Below are 18,638 nucleotides of genomic sequence, written 5' to 3' on the forward strand. Positions count from 1 at the left end.
AATTCCTATTATATAAAAATGAAAAAGAAAACTGTTTGGGGGGGTTTTCTTTGTGATGGAAACCTTTAGTTTTTTTTATTTTTAAAGAATTTTTGAATACCACACAGCAGTTCCAACTATAGTGTAGGGGATGTATCCCCAATACTAATTTAACATGTAACTGTGCTGTTTAACCAGATTCATCCAATTCCTTCCACCTCCAGCCTCCACCTCGCACAATCATCTATCAGATCTTTGACTTTATTTTGGTGAGGGTTGCTAAGATTCTACATATAAGCAAGATCATACAGGATGTATCTGTCTCTGACTTACAGCACTTGAGATAATTATTGCCTTCAGGTGTATGTATGTTGCAACTGCAGGATTTCCTTTATTTGAAAGGTTGAATAATATTTTGTTGACTATATAAAACAAAATTTCTTCATTGGTCTAGAGAATTCTTAGATGTGTTTATGTTTTGGCTATTGTAAATAATGCTTCAAATGAAAAGAAATTCATAAAAACAGTATGAGGCGACAGTATAACATTTGCCTTGCACATGTATAGTTCTGGGTTTGACATCCAACAAAGTGCAAGTACGCTGAATGCACACACATGTAGGTATCTATTCAACAGTTCTTGTTTCCTTAAGAAATAATCCAAGGGCCGGCGAGGTGGCGCTAGAGGTAAGGTGTCTGCCTTGCAAGCGCTAGCCAAGGAAGGACCACGGTTCGATCCCCCGGCGTCCCATATGGTCCCCCCAAGCCAGGGGCGATTTCTGAGTGCTTAGCACTTAGCCAGGAGTAACCCCTAAGTATCAAACAGGTGTGGACCGAAAAACCAAAAAAAAAAAAAATATCCAGAAATGGGGCTGGAGAGATAGCACAGTAGCAGGGCATTTGCCTTGCATGCAGCCGACTCAGGTGGACCTGGGTTCAATCACCAGCATCCCATTTGGTGCCCTGAGCCTGCCAGGAGCGATTTCTGAGGGCAGAGCCAGGAGTAACCCCTAAGCCCCTGAGTCCTGCTGGGTTTGCCACCCCCCCCAAAAAAAGAATCCAGAACTGAAGTTGCTGAATCATATGACTCATACAGTAGTTGCATTTTTTTTGAGGAAATCAAATACTGTTCCCATAGTACCTATACAATTCCAATCCCACAAATAATACGCAAGGGTCCTAAACCCAACACTCTTATCAGCATCTTCTGTTATCTATTAGGCAAGAGCTGATTCTTCTCTGAAAAAATTTTTCTTCAAAAGTTCTTTGTATATTTTCAATCAGATTATTTGACTTTCTAATCCTGCATTATTAGTTCTTTGTAATTTGTTTTTTTGGCTTTTTAGTTCACAATGTTCAAGGGACTATCTGGATGCTAAAATTCAAACCTGGGCCAGGTACACACAAGGTAAGCACCCCCTTCACTGTACTCTTTCTCCATCCCGTAGCAGTGATGGCAAACCTATAGCATGCGTGCCAGCTGTGGCACGCAAAGGCCTTGCAGCTGGCACGGGGGAAGGTCTGCAATCAAGATATGCTTCGCGGCGGGAGGCAAGTGTGCCAGTGTCTGCTTTGCAGCTCACCGGGCAACAGGGCCAGACTGGCCATTGGGAGGACTGGGCATTGTTCCGGTGGGTTGCAGCCCATCCTCCTGTGCTGGCTGCAGTCCTGTGAGTAAATGTTTAGCCTTCCCCTTAGTAGCCTATGAGCCAGGCAGTGTGTGAGGGGGAAGAGGGGGAAGGAAGAGAAGCTTCACACTGAGTCTGTCACACTGAGTCTGTCTCAGTGAGACTGTAGTATGACTCCACATGTGACATCTGTAATCAGAAATAGTTCCTAGTGCTCCCATGCTAAAGAGGTGAGGATATGGGGGGATGTTAATATCTCTAATAATGTGCTCCTCTGTAAAAACCTCTGTATCTTCCATGGGGGACATGCTAACTTTGAAGAAATTAAAAAGCTGCTTATGATGATTGCACAGAAAAGTTCAGTAAGCTGAAAGAAGGGCTGGGCTCTCTGTGAACAACCAACATAATAATCCTCTGTGCTGTACTTTATGGAAAACTCAATATAGCAAAAATCAGTAAAGTGTATATGTGGCCCTTCACAGTGCTTTTGTAAACATCATAATAAAATAACAAAGGTTCCAATAATGAAAAATAAAAGTACTTTTCCCATACACTCAGGTCACGTCTTAATTAGTTGTTATTGTGATGAATCCAATGCTGTATAGTCATTAATGCGATCAATCCAGTTTGCAGATCATTTTATTTGGGAATCGCAGTCACTTCTCCAATACATCAAGACTACAAATAAAACATCTCTTCTTAGTCCTCTGCTGTCACATAAACCTCCAGCTCTACTAAGGTTAGACATTGCTGAGTTGCCTCTTGTTATCCGGATTTTTCATTGTAAAAAGCACAGACCCTGTGGTTTGATTTTATTGATAAGTGCTTGTCATTTTTGTTTCAAAGATAACATTGCCTTTATAGAACATTAAAGTTTGAACATATCACATGGTTATCTTTCCTGTGCATCTTCTGTTAAATTACATTGTTTTCTGGAGGATCTTTGGGGGTTCAGCATTCCTTTGGGAGTTTTGTGTGACAGCAGAGGATTAAGAAGAGATGTTTTAGTCGCAGTCTTTATGGATCTTCTCCCCTCCATGTCCCATCTTCTCTCTCTCCCCTCCCCCATGTCACATCTTCTTGTGTTGGCTGTTCCACTCCTTACTTATTAGTGGCTGGCCATGCCTCTCAAGTGTGCTTCTGCATTTTAGTCCTTCCCCTAGACTTCAATGGGCAGGGCCTGCGTGAGGACACGTGATTGGGCTGCTCAACCTAAAATGCTCGGGCCTATTTTTTGTCCCAGTCCGGCCCTGCCTGGCAATGTGTACCTTGCTGAACCACAGCCGGGCTGTGAGAAGCTCCCACCCTGGTGGGAGACTTGAAACAGTAGATGCAATGTGCATTCTACAGCATTTATTATTAGGTAAACTTCTACTTTGCCCTACCTGTGCTGCCTAAGTTTAATTGGACCAATAATACTAATGTTGATTATAAACTTACCTGGGCTCTTTTTTAAAAACCTATTAAATTACCTGGCTATTTGTCTAGGTGTTCAGGTTAGGGTTGCACAAGTCCGGTTTTCACCCGGGCAATATATTTTTTGACCAAAATGGATGTCTATAATTAGTAAAATTCCCCAATCACATATTTTTTATGGAGACGGATTTGTATACAGCACTTCATTAGATTTGTTTTATTATACAAATTTTATCTTTTTGTAGACTTGAAGTCTTGAACAAAGAAAATGAGTACAGCAAAAAAAGCAAAAACATATCATGCAAGACCATTCCAAGAGGCCTGGACAGAGACATAGGGAGTGATTGCACGCAGTGGGAAAGTATTGTGTATTACATGTAATGAAAGTGCTGTCAAACGTCACTTTGAGACCAACCATAACAGTGTTGCTGAACTTGGTTTAACTCAAAGAAGAGTTCTTTGTAGAAAAATTAAAGAAATATCACTCCCAGTCTCTTAGTTTTAGCAACTATCTTTCAAAAACTAATCATCTTACAGTTGCCAGCTTTCAAATTTCACTGTGCATGGCAAAAAAGGTAAGCCCCTCTGATGGAGATTTTATCAAAAACGCAATTTTGCTGGGAGTAATTCACTCTTCCATGATTTCCAAAACAAGGATTAAAATTGTGCAGCGCATCTCTGAGATGCCGCTTAGCAGAAATAATGCAAAAAATAGGGTTCTGCTAATAGCTGCCAATGTTAGTCAACAACTTACTTGTGACTTACAAAAAGCACCCTACTACTCCATTTGCTTAAATCAAAGTACAAATGTTACTAATCATGCAAGATTAGCGCTCATTTTGTGTTATGCTACTGGTGATATCATGAGAGAAGAGCTGGTAAAACTGCTGTCTTTGCCTGGAAGAACACAAGGGATAGATATCCACAATGCTGTGATGGAAGCTTTTTCATCACTAGACGTAAGTCCAGAAAAAGTGGTTTTATTTACTAGCGATGGAGCACCTAGCAAGGTGGGGACAACATCAGGATTTATTCATTTCTTTGCTAAGGAAGCAAAACATCCACTGATTCAATTTCACTGCATAATAGATCAAGAGGCTCTCTGTGCCAAAGAAAGCAGAAAAACACTTGATGATGTCCTCAAAGATGTAACAAAAATGGTGAACTTCATCATGGCGCTTGCTCTTAATTTTCGACAATTTCAAGCCCTTCTTGATGAGGTTCAGGCACAATATAACACTTTACTGATGTACAATAATATCCAGTGGCTGAGCAGAGGACGAGTGATAGAGAGATTTGTGGCCTGTTTGGAATAAGTTAGGCTATTTATGAACGAAAGGGGAAAGACTATCCTCAACTCAACAACATGGCCTGGCTTATCAACCACATGTTCTTTACAGATTTTACTAACCACTTTAATGTATAAACAAAAAATTACAGGGCATGGGAGAAACAGCAGAAAAGCATGTTTAGTGACATCAAAGTTCTTGAAAAAAAAAAAGGCATGTTTTTGAAAAAGACCTTGAGAGTGGACAGTTATTAAAAAAAAAACAAAAAACAAAAAACAAAACAAAACAAAACAAAAAACCCACAACACTAGGATATCCACAAAGCGTATTCCACTATTGTAGCCAAAGGAGAATTTTAGTAAAAGATTTTCTCAGTTCCGTAAGATGGAGACAACCCTTTCATTTATAACTTCCCCAGTAAAGTCCACATTTGAAGATCTTGATCTTTCCTGCTTACAGTAGTTGGATATTCAAAATTTGGAAATGGAGCTACTGGAATTTCAAGAAAGCTCCATCTGGAAAAGTAAATTCAATGACCTGTGTGCAGCTCCTGAACATATTGAGTGTGAAAGGGTGACAAATGAAATCACTGCTAGCAGTTCTGAAAATGAAATCCTAAAAGTATAGAATTCTCTGCCAGACCATTTAAGTCCATGAAAGCACTTGGGATTGCTCTTCTTACTTTGTTTGGGCCATCCTATGCTTGTGAGCAGCTGTTTTTCGGCTTTGAATCATATAAAATCTGATGCTACTAACAGATTAACAAATGACATGAGTGCTGCATTTGTTGCTCTGAAATTAATGCACTATGAGCCAAGGATTGACAAGTTATCAGCATGCATACAATAACAAAAATCACATTAATTTTTTTCAGAGCATGCCCAATGCATATGTTTACATGAAGCAGTGTTTTCAGTTTGCAGTTAAGACACTTTCTAAGTTATTTAAATATTATTTAAAGATGTTATTTAAAAAAGGAACTTTACACAACCCTGTTGTATTCCAATCTGGAATTTCCAATAAAAACGGTTCGTTTAATTGAAAACTCTTTTGTTTTCTTTACATCATATTATTAGAAATGTAATGATGTAACTATTTTCAAATTTGATTGTAAATTTTACAAAAAAAATGTATAGACTCTTTGGGAATACAAACCGAGTTTTAACACAGTTAACAGTTTTAAGAAGTTTATCTTTTTTTTTTTTTACTCAGGATACATTTGGCATGTTATGTGAATGATACATTTAAAATATATTGTGTAATTGAATCAAATTCTTCCTAAATTCATTAAATTAAATAAATCATTAAAATATTATAAAGTGCCAATAAATTGAAATGAAAACCGAAGGACTGTGAATCAAATTGATTCTCTGACAATACAAAGATTTCAATCTTTAAAAATGATGTTACATAGTTTAGGCAACTTTATAAAGAGTTTTTAGATACTAAAATCTTGTTATTAAGGTTTAATTGACTTGCTGGCACTTTGAGGAAATTCTTTGGTTTTGTGCGGCAGTTTGGGCACTCAGGCTCAAAAAGATTAGCCATCACTGCTTTACAAGTTCTCTATAAATTTTAGATATTCTTCATTATATACATGGCTTCTGATAAAATATTTCATTATTTGATAAAAATAAAATATAAAATACATGACTATTTGATGTATTTCAAGTTGTTATACTAGTCTGTAATTGATTGGCACTCTCCTGCTGCCCTTAACAATTAAAACACAAGAATTAACCAAACAAAAGAATGAGTGATAAAGGATCAAGCAAGCAGGAGCACTAACAGAAGGGGCTTGTCTTGCATAGTTGACCCCTTCTGGCACCACATTTGAACCAAACCCAACACTCCTCCACATCACGGCAAAAAACTGTAGAATGGCAACAGAAAATTGCAATGTGTTGAGATGTGAACAAGCAACTTGCGTTGAACAAAACTTATGTGTTCAATTTCTGGCATTACATACGCTTCCCTGTTGGGGATCATTCCTCTGCAGTGCCAAAAATATGCCCTGAGAATTGATGGATGTGCTCCCAAAACAACACAACAAAAAACAAAACCCACAAACCCACAAAAACATCCACCAAGGATGTGTTTTGATAGTAAAAGTTCATGTCTTGTGTTAGCTGGAGCGATAATACAGCAGGCAGAGTTTGCCTTCCAAGTGTCTCACCAGGGTTTGATTCCCAGCATCCCATATGGTCCCCGATACATGGCCTCAGCGAAGAACCAGGAGTAAGCCCTGAGCACTTCGAGGTGTGGCCCCAAAACAAAAACAAAACCATCCAACAAAAATATTTGGGGGCCGGAGAGATAGCATGGAGGTAAGGCGTTTGCCTTTCATGCAGAAGGTCATCCGTTCAAATCCCGGCGTCCCATATGGTCCCCCGTGCCTGCCAGGAGCAATTTCTGAGCATGAAGCCAGGAGTAACCCCTGAGCACTGCCGGTGTGACCCAAAAACCACAAAAAAAAAAAAAAAATTTGGGCTTTGCATGTATGAGACCTAGGTTCAATCCCTGGACTGAGAACATGAAAACACACCCAAATCCTACTAGAGTATTTTTTAGTCCTCTCATGCATCCCAAGTACAAAGAAACAGGTATTCACAAAGAGTAATGAAAAAATACTGGCACTAATTTTTTTTTTTTTTGGTTTTGGGGCCACACCCGGCGATGCTCTGGGGTTACTCCTGGCTGTCTGCTCAGAAGTAGCTCCATATGGGACCATATGGGACACTGGGATTTGAACCAACCACCTTTGGTCCTGGATCGGCTGCTTGCAAGGCAAACACCGTTGTGCTATCTCTCCAGGCCCGCACTCACTATTTTTAAAGCTTAATAAACATTATATAATTTTACCATGGTTATAAAAATATTTAACTCTGGAGGTAAAGAATTTGTATAACTGGGGCCGGAGAGATAGCATGGAGATAAGGCGTTTGTCTTTCATGCAGAAGGACAGTGGTTCGAATCCCGGCATCCCATATGGTCCCATGCCTGTCAGGGGCGATTTCTGAGCATAGAGCCAGGAGTAACCTCTGAGCGCTGCCGGGTGTGACCCAAAAACCAAAAACCAACACACTCACACACAGACACACACACACAAAAAAAGAAGTTGTATAACTAATAGGGCACTTGTCTTGCACAATTAACCTGAACTCAAACCCTGGCAACCCATATATGTCTCCTGAGTACCATTAGGAATAATTCCTGGGTTCATAGCAAAGAAACTCTGAAGCATAGATACAGGTTTGGCCCCCCAAACCCAAAACCCTCCAACTTCACTGTAAAAAAAATGTTATAAATAGACATATTATAATTATAAATATTATAAATTTATATTACCATCTGTTACCCCATCTGGCAAATTGTAAAATAGCGGATATCAAATAGAAAGGATGTATATGAATAGAAACTTAAAAACTGTTAGTAAGGGGCCAGAGCAATGGCACAGGCAGTAGGATGTTTGCCTTGCATGCGCTAACCGAGGACAGACCACAGTTCAATCCCTGGCATCCCAAGCCAGGAGTGACTTCTGAGCGCATAGCCAGAGTAACCCCTGAGCAGCACCAATTGTGGCCCAAAAATCAAAAACAAAAACAAAAACAAAAACCAACCAATGTGAGTGAAGCCATTTGAGAGATCAGTCTGGAAATACCTTGGTGAAATTGAAATTACATGTGCTCTATGTTCACTAAGGGTTACAAACAGGTTAGATGTGAGTATGGTACAAATAAATTTGATGTGCTCACTTTTTATAAGGCCTATGAATTAATAATGGGTGGAAATAGGGAGGAAGAGAGCAAAAGGATTTATGAAATGTGATAAATGTAAGTTCTGCTTATTAACTATGATGGTTTGCTTGTTAAGATGGTAAGCTCTGGGGCTGGGAAGGTGGCGCTAGAGGTAAGGTGTCTGCCTTGCAAGTGCTACCGTAGGACGGACTGTGGTTCGATCCCCTGGCATCCCATATGGTCCTTCCCAAGCCAGGAGCGATTTCTGAGCTGATAGCCAGGAGTAACCCCTGAGCATCAAACGGGTATGGCGCCCCCCCCCCAAAAAAAAGATGGTAAGCTCTTCAGCAAAGTATCAGTTAATAAATACCTCAGTCTTAATATAATCTCTGTCACTGTTCACTGTTACCCATTAGTCAGCTAGCAGTTTAGTGTTGTAATATGCAACTGGAAATTCCCTATAAACCAAACTGAAAAGTTTTATTACCTTATCTTAAATGTTGTTACCTGCAATCCTACAATCTCCAAAACAATGATTTCAAGGTGATGCATTTCCAAATTCTTTTTTTTTTTTTTTTGGTTTTTGGGCCACACCTGGCGGTGCTCAGGGGATACTCCTGGCTGTCTGCTCAGAAATAGCTCCTGGCAGGCACGGGGGACCATCTGGGACACCGGGATTCGAACCAACCACCTCTGGTCCTGGATCGGCTGCTTGCAAGGCAAACACCGCTGTGCTATCTCTCCGGGCCCCGCATTTCCAAATTCTAAGGTGTCGGAAAATCAGAAGTGATTATCGTGTCTCTAAATGTTCCTAGTAGTGCAAGGAAAAGCAAGAGTGGATATCAAGGTGGAAGGAGACTTCAGTGAGATGAGACAATTAAACAAGTCAAAGAACAAATATGTAATTTAACAAGACAAGAGCTGTCAAAACTTTAAAACTAAATAATAGATAAACCTTCTGGAACAATAAAAACCTGATATGACAAAGGCGAATTAAGACACTAGTAAATGAATGTTGATAAAGATAATCAGACTTAAGTTGAAGAGACAGCAATACTAAGTTTTCCTTTGATAACCAGAATGGAAGACCAATTTGGACTGAAGAGTAAATGCTAGAACATTTAGCTTTCCATTTCCTACTAATTGTATTAATAAGAGACAAAGAAGAAAGGCAGAATTAACAGAAGCTAGGGTAATATCTACATAGCTGATCTTCAACCTGTGGGTTTTAAGGAGCAACATTATCCTTTGGAATTTCAAGGCAGTTCACCAAAAACTTCTCACCCACTCAAATAGTGGCCAAGCAGCAATAGATACTGCACTACCTAGAAATTGTACTTTTATTACAATGGATTTAATTAAGAAATACTATGTAATCTACTAATTATTTTGTGTATGATCTCCTTTCTATTATTTAGCTACAAAGCTGTTGATGATTGATTTTAACTCACAAAATGCACAACACCCTTCACCATTGTACATTTCCCACCACCAATGTCCCCAGTTTTCCTCTTGTCCTCCACCTGCCTGCCTCTAGGGCAGACATTATTTCCCTCCCTCCCTCTCCCTTTCTATTTTTTCCTTTTCGATACACAGTTGAAGAAGCACAATCTCTCTCCTCTTTTCTCTCTCCCTTTCTCCTTTGTGACACATAATTGAACTCCCAAGATAAAAATCAGAATACTGGAGCCAGAGAGATAGCATGGATGTAAGGCGTTTGCCTTGCATGCAGAAGGACAGTGGTTTGAATCCCAGCATCCCATATGGTCCCCCGAGCCTGCCAGGAGCAACTTCTGAGGGTAAAGCCAGGAGTAACCCCTGAGCGCTGCAGGGTGTGACCCAAAAAGCACACAGAAAGAAAGAAAGAAAGAAAGAAAGAAAGAAAGAAAGAAAGAAAGAAAGAAAGAGAGAGAGAGAGAGAGAGAGAGAGAGAGAGAGGGAGGGAGGGAGGGAGGGAGGGAGGGAGGGAGGGAGGGAGGGAGGGAGGGAGGGAGGGAGGAGGGAGGGAGGGAGGGAGGGAGGGAGGGAGGGAGGGAGGGAGGGAGGGAGGAAGGGAGGGAGGGAGGGAGGGAGGAAACCAGAATACGGAGTTCATACTTCATTCTCTGTAGTCTACTTACTATTCACTTACCATTTACTGTAGCTTTTCATATGGCCTACAGGTAGTCATTGGTAACATGGGACAAATGTGTAAACATCCCAGTTTGAATGGTCAGTTTAGCACTAAAAGCCCATATTCTCAGGAATAATAAAGTTCTGGTACAAACCATAAAGTAGTTAAAAAAAACTAGGTGCTGAAAGAAAGAAACAGCACTTTCAATTTCAAATTGTTATCAAACAGATTACCCATCTTCTACAAAGGATCTTCTTTCGTTTGGTTTTGGGGTTATTCACAAGGGACCATACAGTGTTGGATATGAAACCCAGGTCCCCTGCATGCAAAACATGTAAACCAGCCCACTGAGTAATCTCATTGGTCCTACTCATAGTCTTTTTTAGCTGAGGCTAGTAAACATAACTTGCAGTTCACAAAATGAATCATCTATTATTACATCATTCCAAATAATGTGACAAGGGTATTAGTTAAATGAGTTGTAACTGTGGTTATTAACTTTTGACTTTAATTGTGGATTAATCTGTTCGTATAGATAAAATTAATTTCCTTTTTAATATTAAAATGTGAAAATTTTCTAGAACTTTAAATAAAAATGAGGTAATTAACAAACTGAGCAAGATTTAACATGACCAAATTAAAAGTCTTCAATTTGCCCAGTATTAGAAATCCCTAATTACATCCCTTATCAAAGTCAAATCAATATTCATATTGCTACATATGCCTTTAAAAAATTCAAATCGTACCAAATTTTTATTGGGAAGCCAGCCCACACCCAGAGGCACGCAAGTTCTTCTGACTGTGTTTAGGACTAACCTAGTCGTGCTTAAAAGATGATCTATGGTGTTGGGAATATGAACAAACCTAAACAAACAAAGGTCAGCAGGGTGAAAAGCTAGCATCTTAACTCCTCTCTTTTTTTTTTTTTTTTTTTTGGGCCACACCCGTGACGCTCAGGGGTTACTCCTGGCTATGCGCTCACAAGTCACTCTGGCTTGGGGGACCATATGGGACACCGGTCCATCCAAGGCTAGTGCAGGCAAGGCAGGCACCTTACCTCTAGCGCCACCGCCCGGCCCCCTCTCTATCTTTTTGTTTGTTTGGTTGGTTGGTTTTGGTTTTGGGGTCATACCGGGCAGCGCTCAGGGGTTACTCCTGGCTCTATACTCAGAAATCACTCCAGGCTGGCTCGGGAGACCATATGGGATGCCGGCATTTGAACCATCACCCTTCTGCAAGCAAGGCAAATACCTTCATGCTATCTCTCCGGCCCCCTATCTATCTTTTTTGCCCTTCAAGTCTTTTTAAAACTGAGGTAACATTGCCTTACATGGTTGGATTTTAGGGGTACAATTCACATCAATCTACTCGGCAGCACATCAATCAATAGTTCTTAAAATTCCTTAAGTATGTCACGTTATCATTTTATTTCCTCTCCCCACTAAATTCTCCTTTACTGACCCATCCAATTGCCTACAATTCTATAAAATTCTAATTATTACAAATAATCCCTCTTTGTTGTACTTCTTAAATAGTATTTAACTTTTATTAATGCGATTATTGATCCATCTCACTGGACTTCCTTGTCTACCGGAAATTTATTCTCTACAGATGCCTCTCAGCACAGTACCACCAGTATGTAATTGCTCAACAAAAATTAGTTATGTAAGTAAAATAGGTGAATTTCTTTTTTTTTTGTTTATTTGTTTTTTGTTTGTTTTTGTTTTTTCGGGTCACATCCGGCAGTGCTCAGGGGTTACTCCTGGCAGGCATGGGGGACCATATGGAACACCGGGATTCGAACCAACCACCTTTGGTCCTGGATCGGCTGCTTGCAAGGCAAACGCCGCTGTGCTATCTCTCCGGGCCCTGTGTAAGTAAAATAAATCCTTTCAAAACTACTATCTGTAACAGGTAGGAAAGAAATTACATTAGAAAACTTTAAGATATTTAAAATATTTAAAGTATTCAATTAGGTCATAGATGCTATGGTCCATTTTTAGTGTAATGCTATGAAAACTATGCAAATAGTGTGATAGCATGCAATAAGATGCCTTTTCACAAGTCAGAAATGAGTTGTGTTTTTACTTAGTAGTTACAGAAATGGAGGATGGAGGGAAACTACTTCAAAGTACTTGGGCAGGAGCCTGATATGTGAACACACACATGGACCCCTCAGCACAAACAACAAGCTGGGAGTAGTCCTTGAGCACCCCTGCCTCTAGCAACAAAACAAAACAAAACAAAAAGACAACTTCTCATTCCTCTACTAGTCAACTCTCCTCAGTAGACTCTTAAAGCCTGGGAGCACTGGTAATGGGAGTTGATACTGATGTTGAAATATTGAAATAGTATATGCCTACAACTCAACTACCAGTAACTATGTAAACCAAGGTTCTTTAATTAAAAAAATCAAAACGAAAACAAAAAACAAATGTGTTAAGGCCAAGAATCAAACATTTTAAAACTAAACTTTTCCCAAACACGACTGCCACTATTCTAATCCAAGTACCTCTATTTTTTAAGTGTTACAATATTCTAACTCATGCCTGTGATTTTATTCTTGTTTCTTTTAATTCACTTCACACACATTCAGCCAAAGTTACTTTTTAAATCATATAATGACACGCCCCCTTTTCCAAATCCTTTGTGACTTTCTTCCTGTTCCTCAGAATGAAAAGTATGACTTAGGGGCCAGAGAGATAGCACAGCGTGTCTGCCTTGCAAGCAGCCCACCCAGGACCTAAGGTGGTTGGTTCGAATTCTGGCATCCCATATAGTCCCCCATGCCTGCCAGGAGCTATTTCTGAACAGATAGCTCTCTCCTTTGTTTGCTCTAGCTCAGTCATAGTGATTTCCTTTTTTTTTTTAACAAAGAGAATCACTCTTTGTTAAAACTATCTCTACCTTTACAGTTCTCAGTTTCTCTGTCAGTCTCAGGGTCTGGTGCTATCTAAACTAGTGTCACCTCCTTAGAGAGAATTCTCCGGATTCCAATTCAGTAATAAAATGGCTCTTCCTTTGCTTCATTTTGTGTATTTTTTCTATAGTATTTATCATAATGTAGCCTATTTTAGTAGGATTCAAACACATGAAGAGAATGAACATGGTAATTGGTATTGTTTTAAAAAAAAAAAAGTAGTAAGAAATAGCATATAAACAAACATGGGAGGAAGATGACATTTTAAGTAGGTCAGAGGGCCAGAGTTATAATAGGAATCATACACTATTCTATCCCCAGCACCACATATAGTCTGTCAAGCACCAAGCAGTACCAGAAGTAATCCCTGAACAGGACTGGGTGTGCCCAAAAATCAAACAAAAAAAGCAAGTTGACATAGCTGAACAGGTGAATAAGGAAACTAAAAAAACATGATAGAGTAAAACTGTTTTAAATGGATTTTGTTTTGTTTTGTTTTTGGGCCACACTCGGTGACACTCAGGGGATACTCCTGGTTTTGCACTCAGAAATCGCTCCTGGATTGCGGGACCATATAGAACACTGGGGTCTCGAACTGAGGTCCGTCCTGGGTCAGCCACGTGCAAGGCAAACGCCCTGCTGCTGCGCCACCACTTCAGCCGCCCTCTTTTTTGATTAAATGGATTTTTAATTAAAAAAACTCTTACATGAACACAGGTCAATGAAGGTTGGATGAAGCATTTAACAATACTATGTATTACTATACTCATCTTGATAGTGTCTATCCCAGAATAAGATGTCAAAAATATGAAAACACTTCAGTTTTAAGACTAGAGTATGACAATGAGAAAATACAGGTTTTAAATATTAAATCCGAGGATCCTACTAGCAAACATTTTAAAAGCATTTTAACATGTTAAACAATAAGTTGCGGGGCCGGGCGGTGGCGCTAAAGGTAAGGTGCCTGCCTTGCCTGCGCTAACCTTGGACGGACCGCGGTTCGATCCCCCGGTGTCCCATATGGTCCCCCAAGCCAGGAGCAACTTCTGAGCACCATAGCCAGGGAGTAACCCTCCTGAGCGTTACTGGGTGTGGCCCCCAAAAAAACAAAAAAAAAAAAAAAAAAAAAAAAAAAAAAAAAAAAAAAAAAAAAAAAACAATAAGTTGCACTGAAATCAGAAGTGTAAGGAACCCAAAGAATCATGAAAAAATAAACAAAAATACAAGTAGTACCATTTATTAAGATTCTACTTTTTGGGGCCAGAGAGATAGCACAGTGGCGTTTGCCTTCCAAGCAGTCGACCCAGGACCTAAGGTGACTGGTTCGAATCCCGGCGTCCCATAGGGTCCCCAGTGCCTGCCAGGAGCTATTTCTGAGCAGATAGCCAGGAGTAACCCTTGAACACCGCCAGGTGTGGCCCAAAACCCCAAAAACAAAACAAACAAACAAAAAAGATTCTACTTTTTTTTTTTTTTTTAGGGGATTAGGGAGGTCACATCCAGCAGTGCCCTGAGCGCAGTCAAACAGTGCTCATGACACCATATCAGTGCCAGGAAATGGACCCAGCTGTGTGCAAGGCAATCAATCGCCTTAACCTTTGTACTATCTGTATGGCCCAAGGATCTCTTAAGTATATGGAAGTCATATGTTGATAACTGAAATCTTTGCTTTCCCTTTTGATATTATTACACCTGCATGGTCAGAGATCCAAAACTAAAAACAAGTCTGAAAGTCTTATTAGCTCTGTGTCTATTGGCTGTATTCATATTTTATATCCTTCTATTATCTGTCTAAACCCAAAGTCAGCAGTCTTAAGAGGTCCCAAATTTACACACATTCTGAATATGCATCAGCAAGCCATCTTTTGAGATTCTGTTTTCAGAACAGAAAATAATACAGGTACCAACACCTGTAGCAAGGCTCAATCTATATCTATTCTGTTCGAAGTAGCATGGAGATTGAAAAAAACTCAAAAAAATTGCATACTTTCTACTTTTTAAACTAGACTATGATAAAGACTCCACCACTTTGGGGGGGGGCAAAGACAGACTTACATAGCTGAGTACAATTCCCCCTTCCCGCGCTATATTTAAAGAAAGAAAACTAAGAAAATTAAATTAAACCCCCCCCACATCCATTAGTTCATCAGTCACATTGGGCTCCGATTGGGGTTTCAGGCACATGATAAAATGGTAAAACTAGGCATGTCCATTCCTCCCAATGACTATCTGACTATACCCAAACTTCTTATCATTACTCATCATATATTATTCATTCAGAAATATTTCTCAGCAAGCAACGCTTATATCGCGTTGAGAAAACTCCCTCTGCAGTCATGCTAAGGTCAGTGAAGGCTTGTTTAAAAAAATATAAACAAAAGCCCAGCACAAGCAAATAGCTGCTTTCCTTAAACATCCTATGCATCACCTCAATTATTGTATACCGGGGCAAACACCGAGCCGGGAACCCAAGCCCAAGTAAGTCCTAAGCAATCGGCGCCTTCCAGGCCTCTCATTGGGCCGCGGATGAAACTGGGCTCGAATGCCGGGAACGGCCAGAGGCTAGGGTCGTCCCCCTCTGCTCCCACCTTCCCCAACAGCCGACAACGGCCCTGCCGTGTCCCCAGCGGCAGGGCCGAACTTTCTTTCCCACCAGGGGATAACAGCGACGGAAAAGCTGCAACTTTCCCGCTTCAGATGGAGGCTTCTGCAGCAGCAAGAAACCCGCGCCGGGCTTCTCTTAATCCGTTTCCCCCCGAGGGGGGTCTCAATGGAGTTTCACTGAACACAATGCACTTTCCCAAACAATTTCAGGCCGAGCGGCCAGCACAAGGCCCGGGGGGGGGGGGGGACGGACTCTCGCCCCCGGCCCGGCTTCGGCTTCACTTCACCGGGGAAGCCGTAGGAACCTGGTCGCCACACCGGGCCAGCCCCGAGCGCCATCCCATCCCTGCTCCAGGAGATTTGTCTTCGCGAGCACCATTTTGAGGGTCCGCCGCACCACCCCTGGGCCCCCTCGATGTCAGTGACTCGGACAGGTGCTCTCGAAGGGCCCCCGAGCCCCGCGACGGACGGACAGCCGCGATTCCGGCCCAGTCGGCCTGGAACCCGGCGCGCTCCCTCGCAGCCGGCGCCGGGTCAGTCCCCGAAGCCGCCCCCCCCCCAAGGCCCCCATGCAAGTCGGGGCACGGGGAGCGCCTGCGGGAGGTCCTTCCCCGGCCTCTCTCACCCCAGCGCCGAGGCCGCGGCGTTGTACCTTCCAGAAAAGTCATCGCCGCGGCGGCGCCGCCGCTCCTGCCGGCCGCCATCTTCCTCCTCCTCCCACGCCGCCGCCGCCGCCGCCGCCGCCGCCGCCGCCGCCGCCTTATTCCATGGCGCGCACGGCCGCGGCCGCCACGCTCGCGGAGCCCGGGGGGGTCGCGCCGCACCCAGGGGAGCCGCCGCGGGGTCGTCGAGGCGGGAGGCGCCGCTTAGCGAAGGCCGCACGCGCCGCGCACGCAGGCGCACACAATGGCCGGCTCGGGCGCTCAGGCCCCGCTGCGTGGCTTCCTCAAGGCCCCACTCGGGCCGCGCGGGGACGACGAGCCCAGCCTGGCGCCTCGCAGCCCGAGACGCCCATTCACACGCCGCCCGGCCTCGCCCCGCCCCGGCCTCTCGGCAGCCGCCTCGGCGCGTCGCTGTCCCCCGGACCGACCGGAAGGAGGCCCGGCGAGGGAGGCCCCGCGCGCGCGCCGCCTCCTTTCGCGGGGGCCGGAAAATGGCCGCGCCCGCGCGCGCCACCGGGAGGGCGAGGGTGAGCTGGAGGGCTCCGCGCTCCAGCTTCTGCCGCCGCGCCGGCCCTGCGCCTCCCCCGCCCAGGCCCAAGGTCTCAAGCCTCAGCCCGGGCCTGTTCGATCAACGGGCCGTGTGGACAGTGGTGGGTCTTCTCGGCCACTGCAGCCCCTTCGCCGCCGCCGGGAACCATCCGAGGCCCCCAGCGCCGCTCTGTCCCGCTCCCCTCGTCGCCGCGGCCCTGCTTTGGCCTAGAGGCGTCGCGTCGCGTCGCGTCGCGTCGCGTCGGAAGCCCCGACCCCTCGGCCGCCCCGTGGCGGGCGGACCCAGCGCGGGGGCGGGCGGACGGACGGGCAGCCCCGGAGGACTGAGGATCGTTCGGGGCGCTGTCACTTGCAGGAGGCCTGAACTTTCTTGGGAAACTGGAGCCCGTGTTTCGAACGGGTTGTGGGTGGGGAACGGCTTCATTCATTCATCAACTTTTCGAAGGAAGTTTCTCTCAAGCGTCCATACTCGCTCTTTAGGCGACAGAACTTTATTATTATTATTATTATTATTATTATAAACAATAATGCTGGGGTCGGTATGGTGGCGCAAGGGATAAGGCGTCTGCCTTGTCTGCGCTAGCCTAGGACGGACCAAGGTTCCATTCCCCCGGAACCCCATATGCTCCCCAAAGCCTGGAGCGATTTCTGAGCACATAACCAAGAGTAACCCCTGAACGTCAACGGGTGTGGTTCAAATAATATATTTATATTTATATATAATATTTATGTTTATATATAATAAATATATAAATAATTATATATTTATTTATATATTTGTCATATATAAATGCATATTTGCTATATAAATAATTATATGTTTATATATATTTGTCATATATAAATATATATTTTATATAAATAATTATTTATTTATATATTTATATATATTTGTCATATATAAATACATATTTGTTATATATAAATATATTATATAAAATAAAAATAATGCTGTCCGATTTGTGTCTGAGATTTCAAACTCCGCAGCCTGCGTCTCCTTTCTGCTCGCGTTGTTTGATGATTAAGAATAAAGGCACTCGTTAATAAAACTGCGAAATAGAAAACACCAAATAGGTAAATCGCCCACCGGAAACCGCCCTCCTCTGAACAAAATGAAAAGCTGTGCTGTATGAGCTGCTTTAAATGGACCCATTAAGAGAGACAGAAACAGAAAATATCTTTTTCGTTTAAAACTTTAAAATACATCTCACAAATGAGCTCTCCCCCCTTCCTTCCCGTCTATATTTTCATTTTGATTTATTTTTTAAAATATGATTTTTATTTTAATTATAGTGGCTTACATATCGTTCACAGTAATATTCCAGGTACATATTTACATTGAATCAAGGAAATTCCCACCACCGACTTGTCCTCCCACAACCACTCCCATCCTGCCTCCCATATCCTCCACTCTCCCCCACAGGAGTTGCTAGAATGCGTGGTCCCTTCTATGTCTAGTTAATTACTTAGTGGTCTTATAACTGTTTGGTCTTGGTGCCTCCATTATTGCCCCCTCTAGTTGGGAGGTGGGACTAGAAAGATCAAGTTATGTGGATTTGTTTGAGGAAGAGAAAGGTAATATAATGGGGTAAAAATCGACTATGAGCAGAGTCATTCTAGAGGCTCTCATCCTTGGTTTGAGGGATGATGGGGAAAAGAAGAAGGTGAAACACCACAGCAGTTCAAAAAGAGGAATCAAATAAGATATCCAGTGAGCACTGCAGCCATAAAAATATGCACCA

The 18,638-nt window shown here is 42.6% G+C and overlaps 1 protein-coding gene across 1 annotated transcript in view; it reads right to left on the minus strand.

The window, feature by feature from the left end:
* Positions 1–16,387, minus strand: part of SENP6 (SUMO specific peptidase 6) — a 114,381-nt gene extending 97,994 nt beyond the window's left edge. The window contains exon 1 of the mRNA XM_049777009.1: positions 16,338–16,387. Coding sequence (XP_049632966.1) covers positions 16,338–16,353 — 16 coding nt within the window. The 5' untranslated portion in view covers positions 16,354–16,387. The remainder of the gene's footprint in view (positions 1–16,337) is intronic.
* Positions 16,388–18,638: the final 2,251 nt, after the last annotated feature.

The sequence above is a fragment of the Suncus etruscus genome, chromosome 7 (genome assembly GCF_024139225.1).
Source record: "Suncus etruscus isolate mSunEtr1 chromosome 7, mSunEtr1.pri.cur, whole genome shotgun sequence".
Lineage (NCBI taxonomy): Eukaryota > Metazoa > Chordata > Mammalia > Eulipotyphla > Soricidae > Suncus > Suncus etruscus.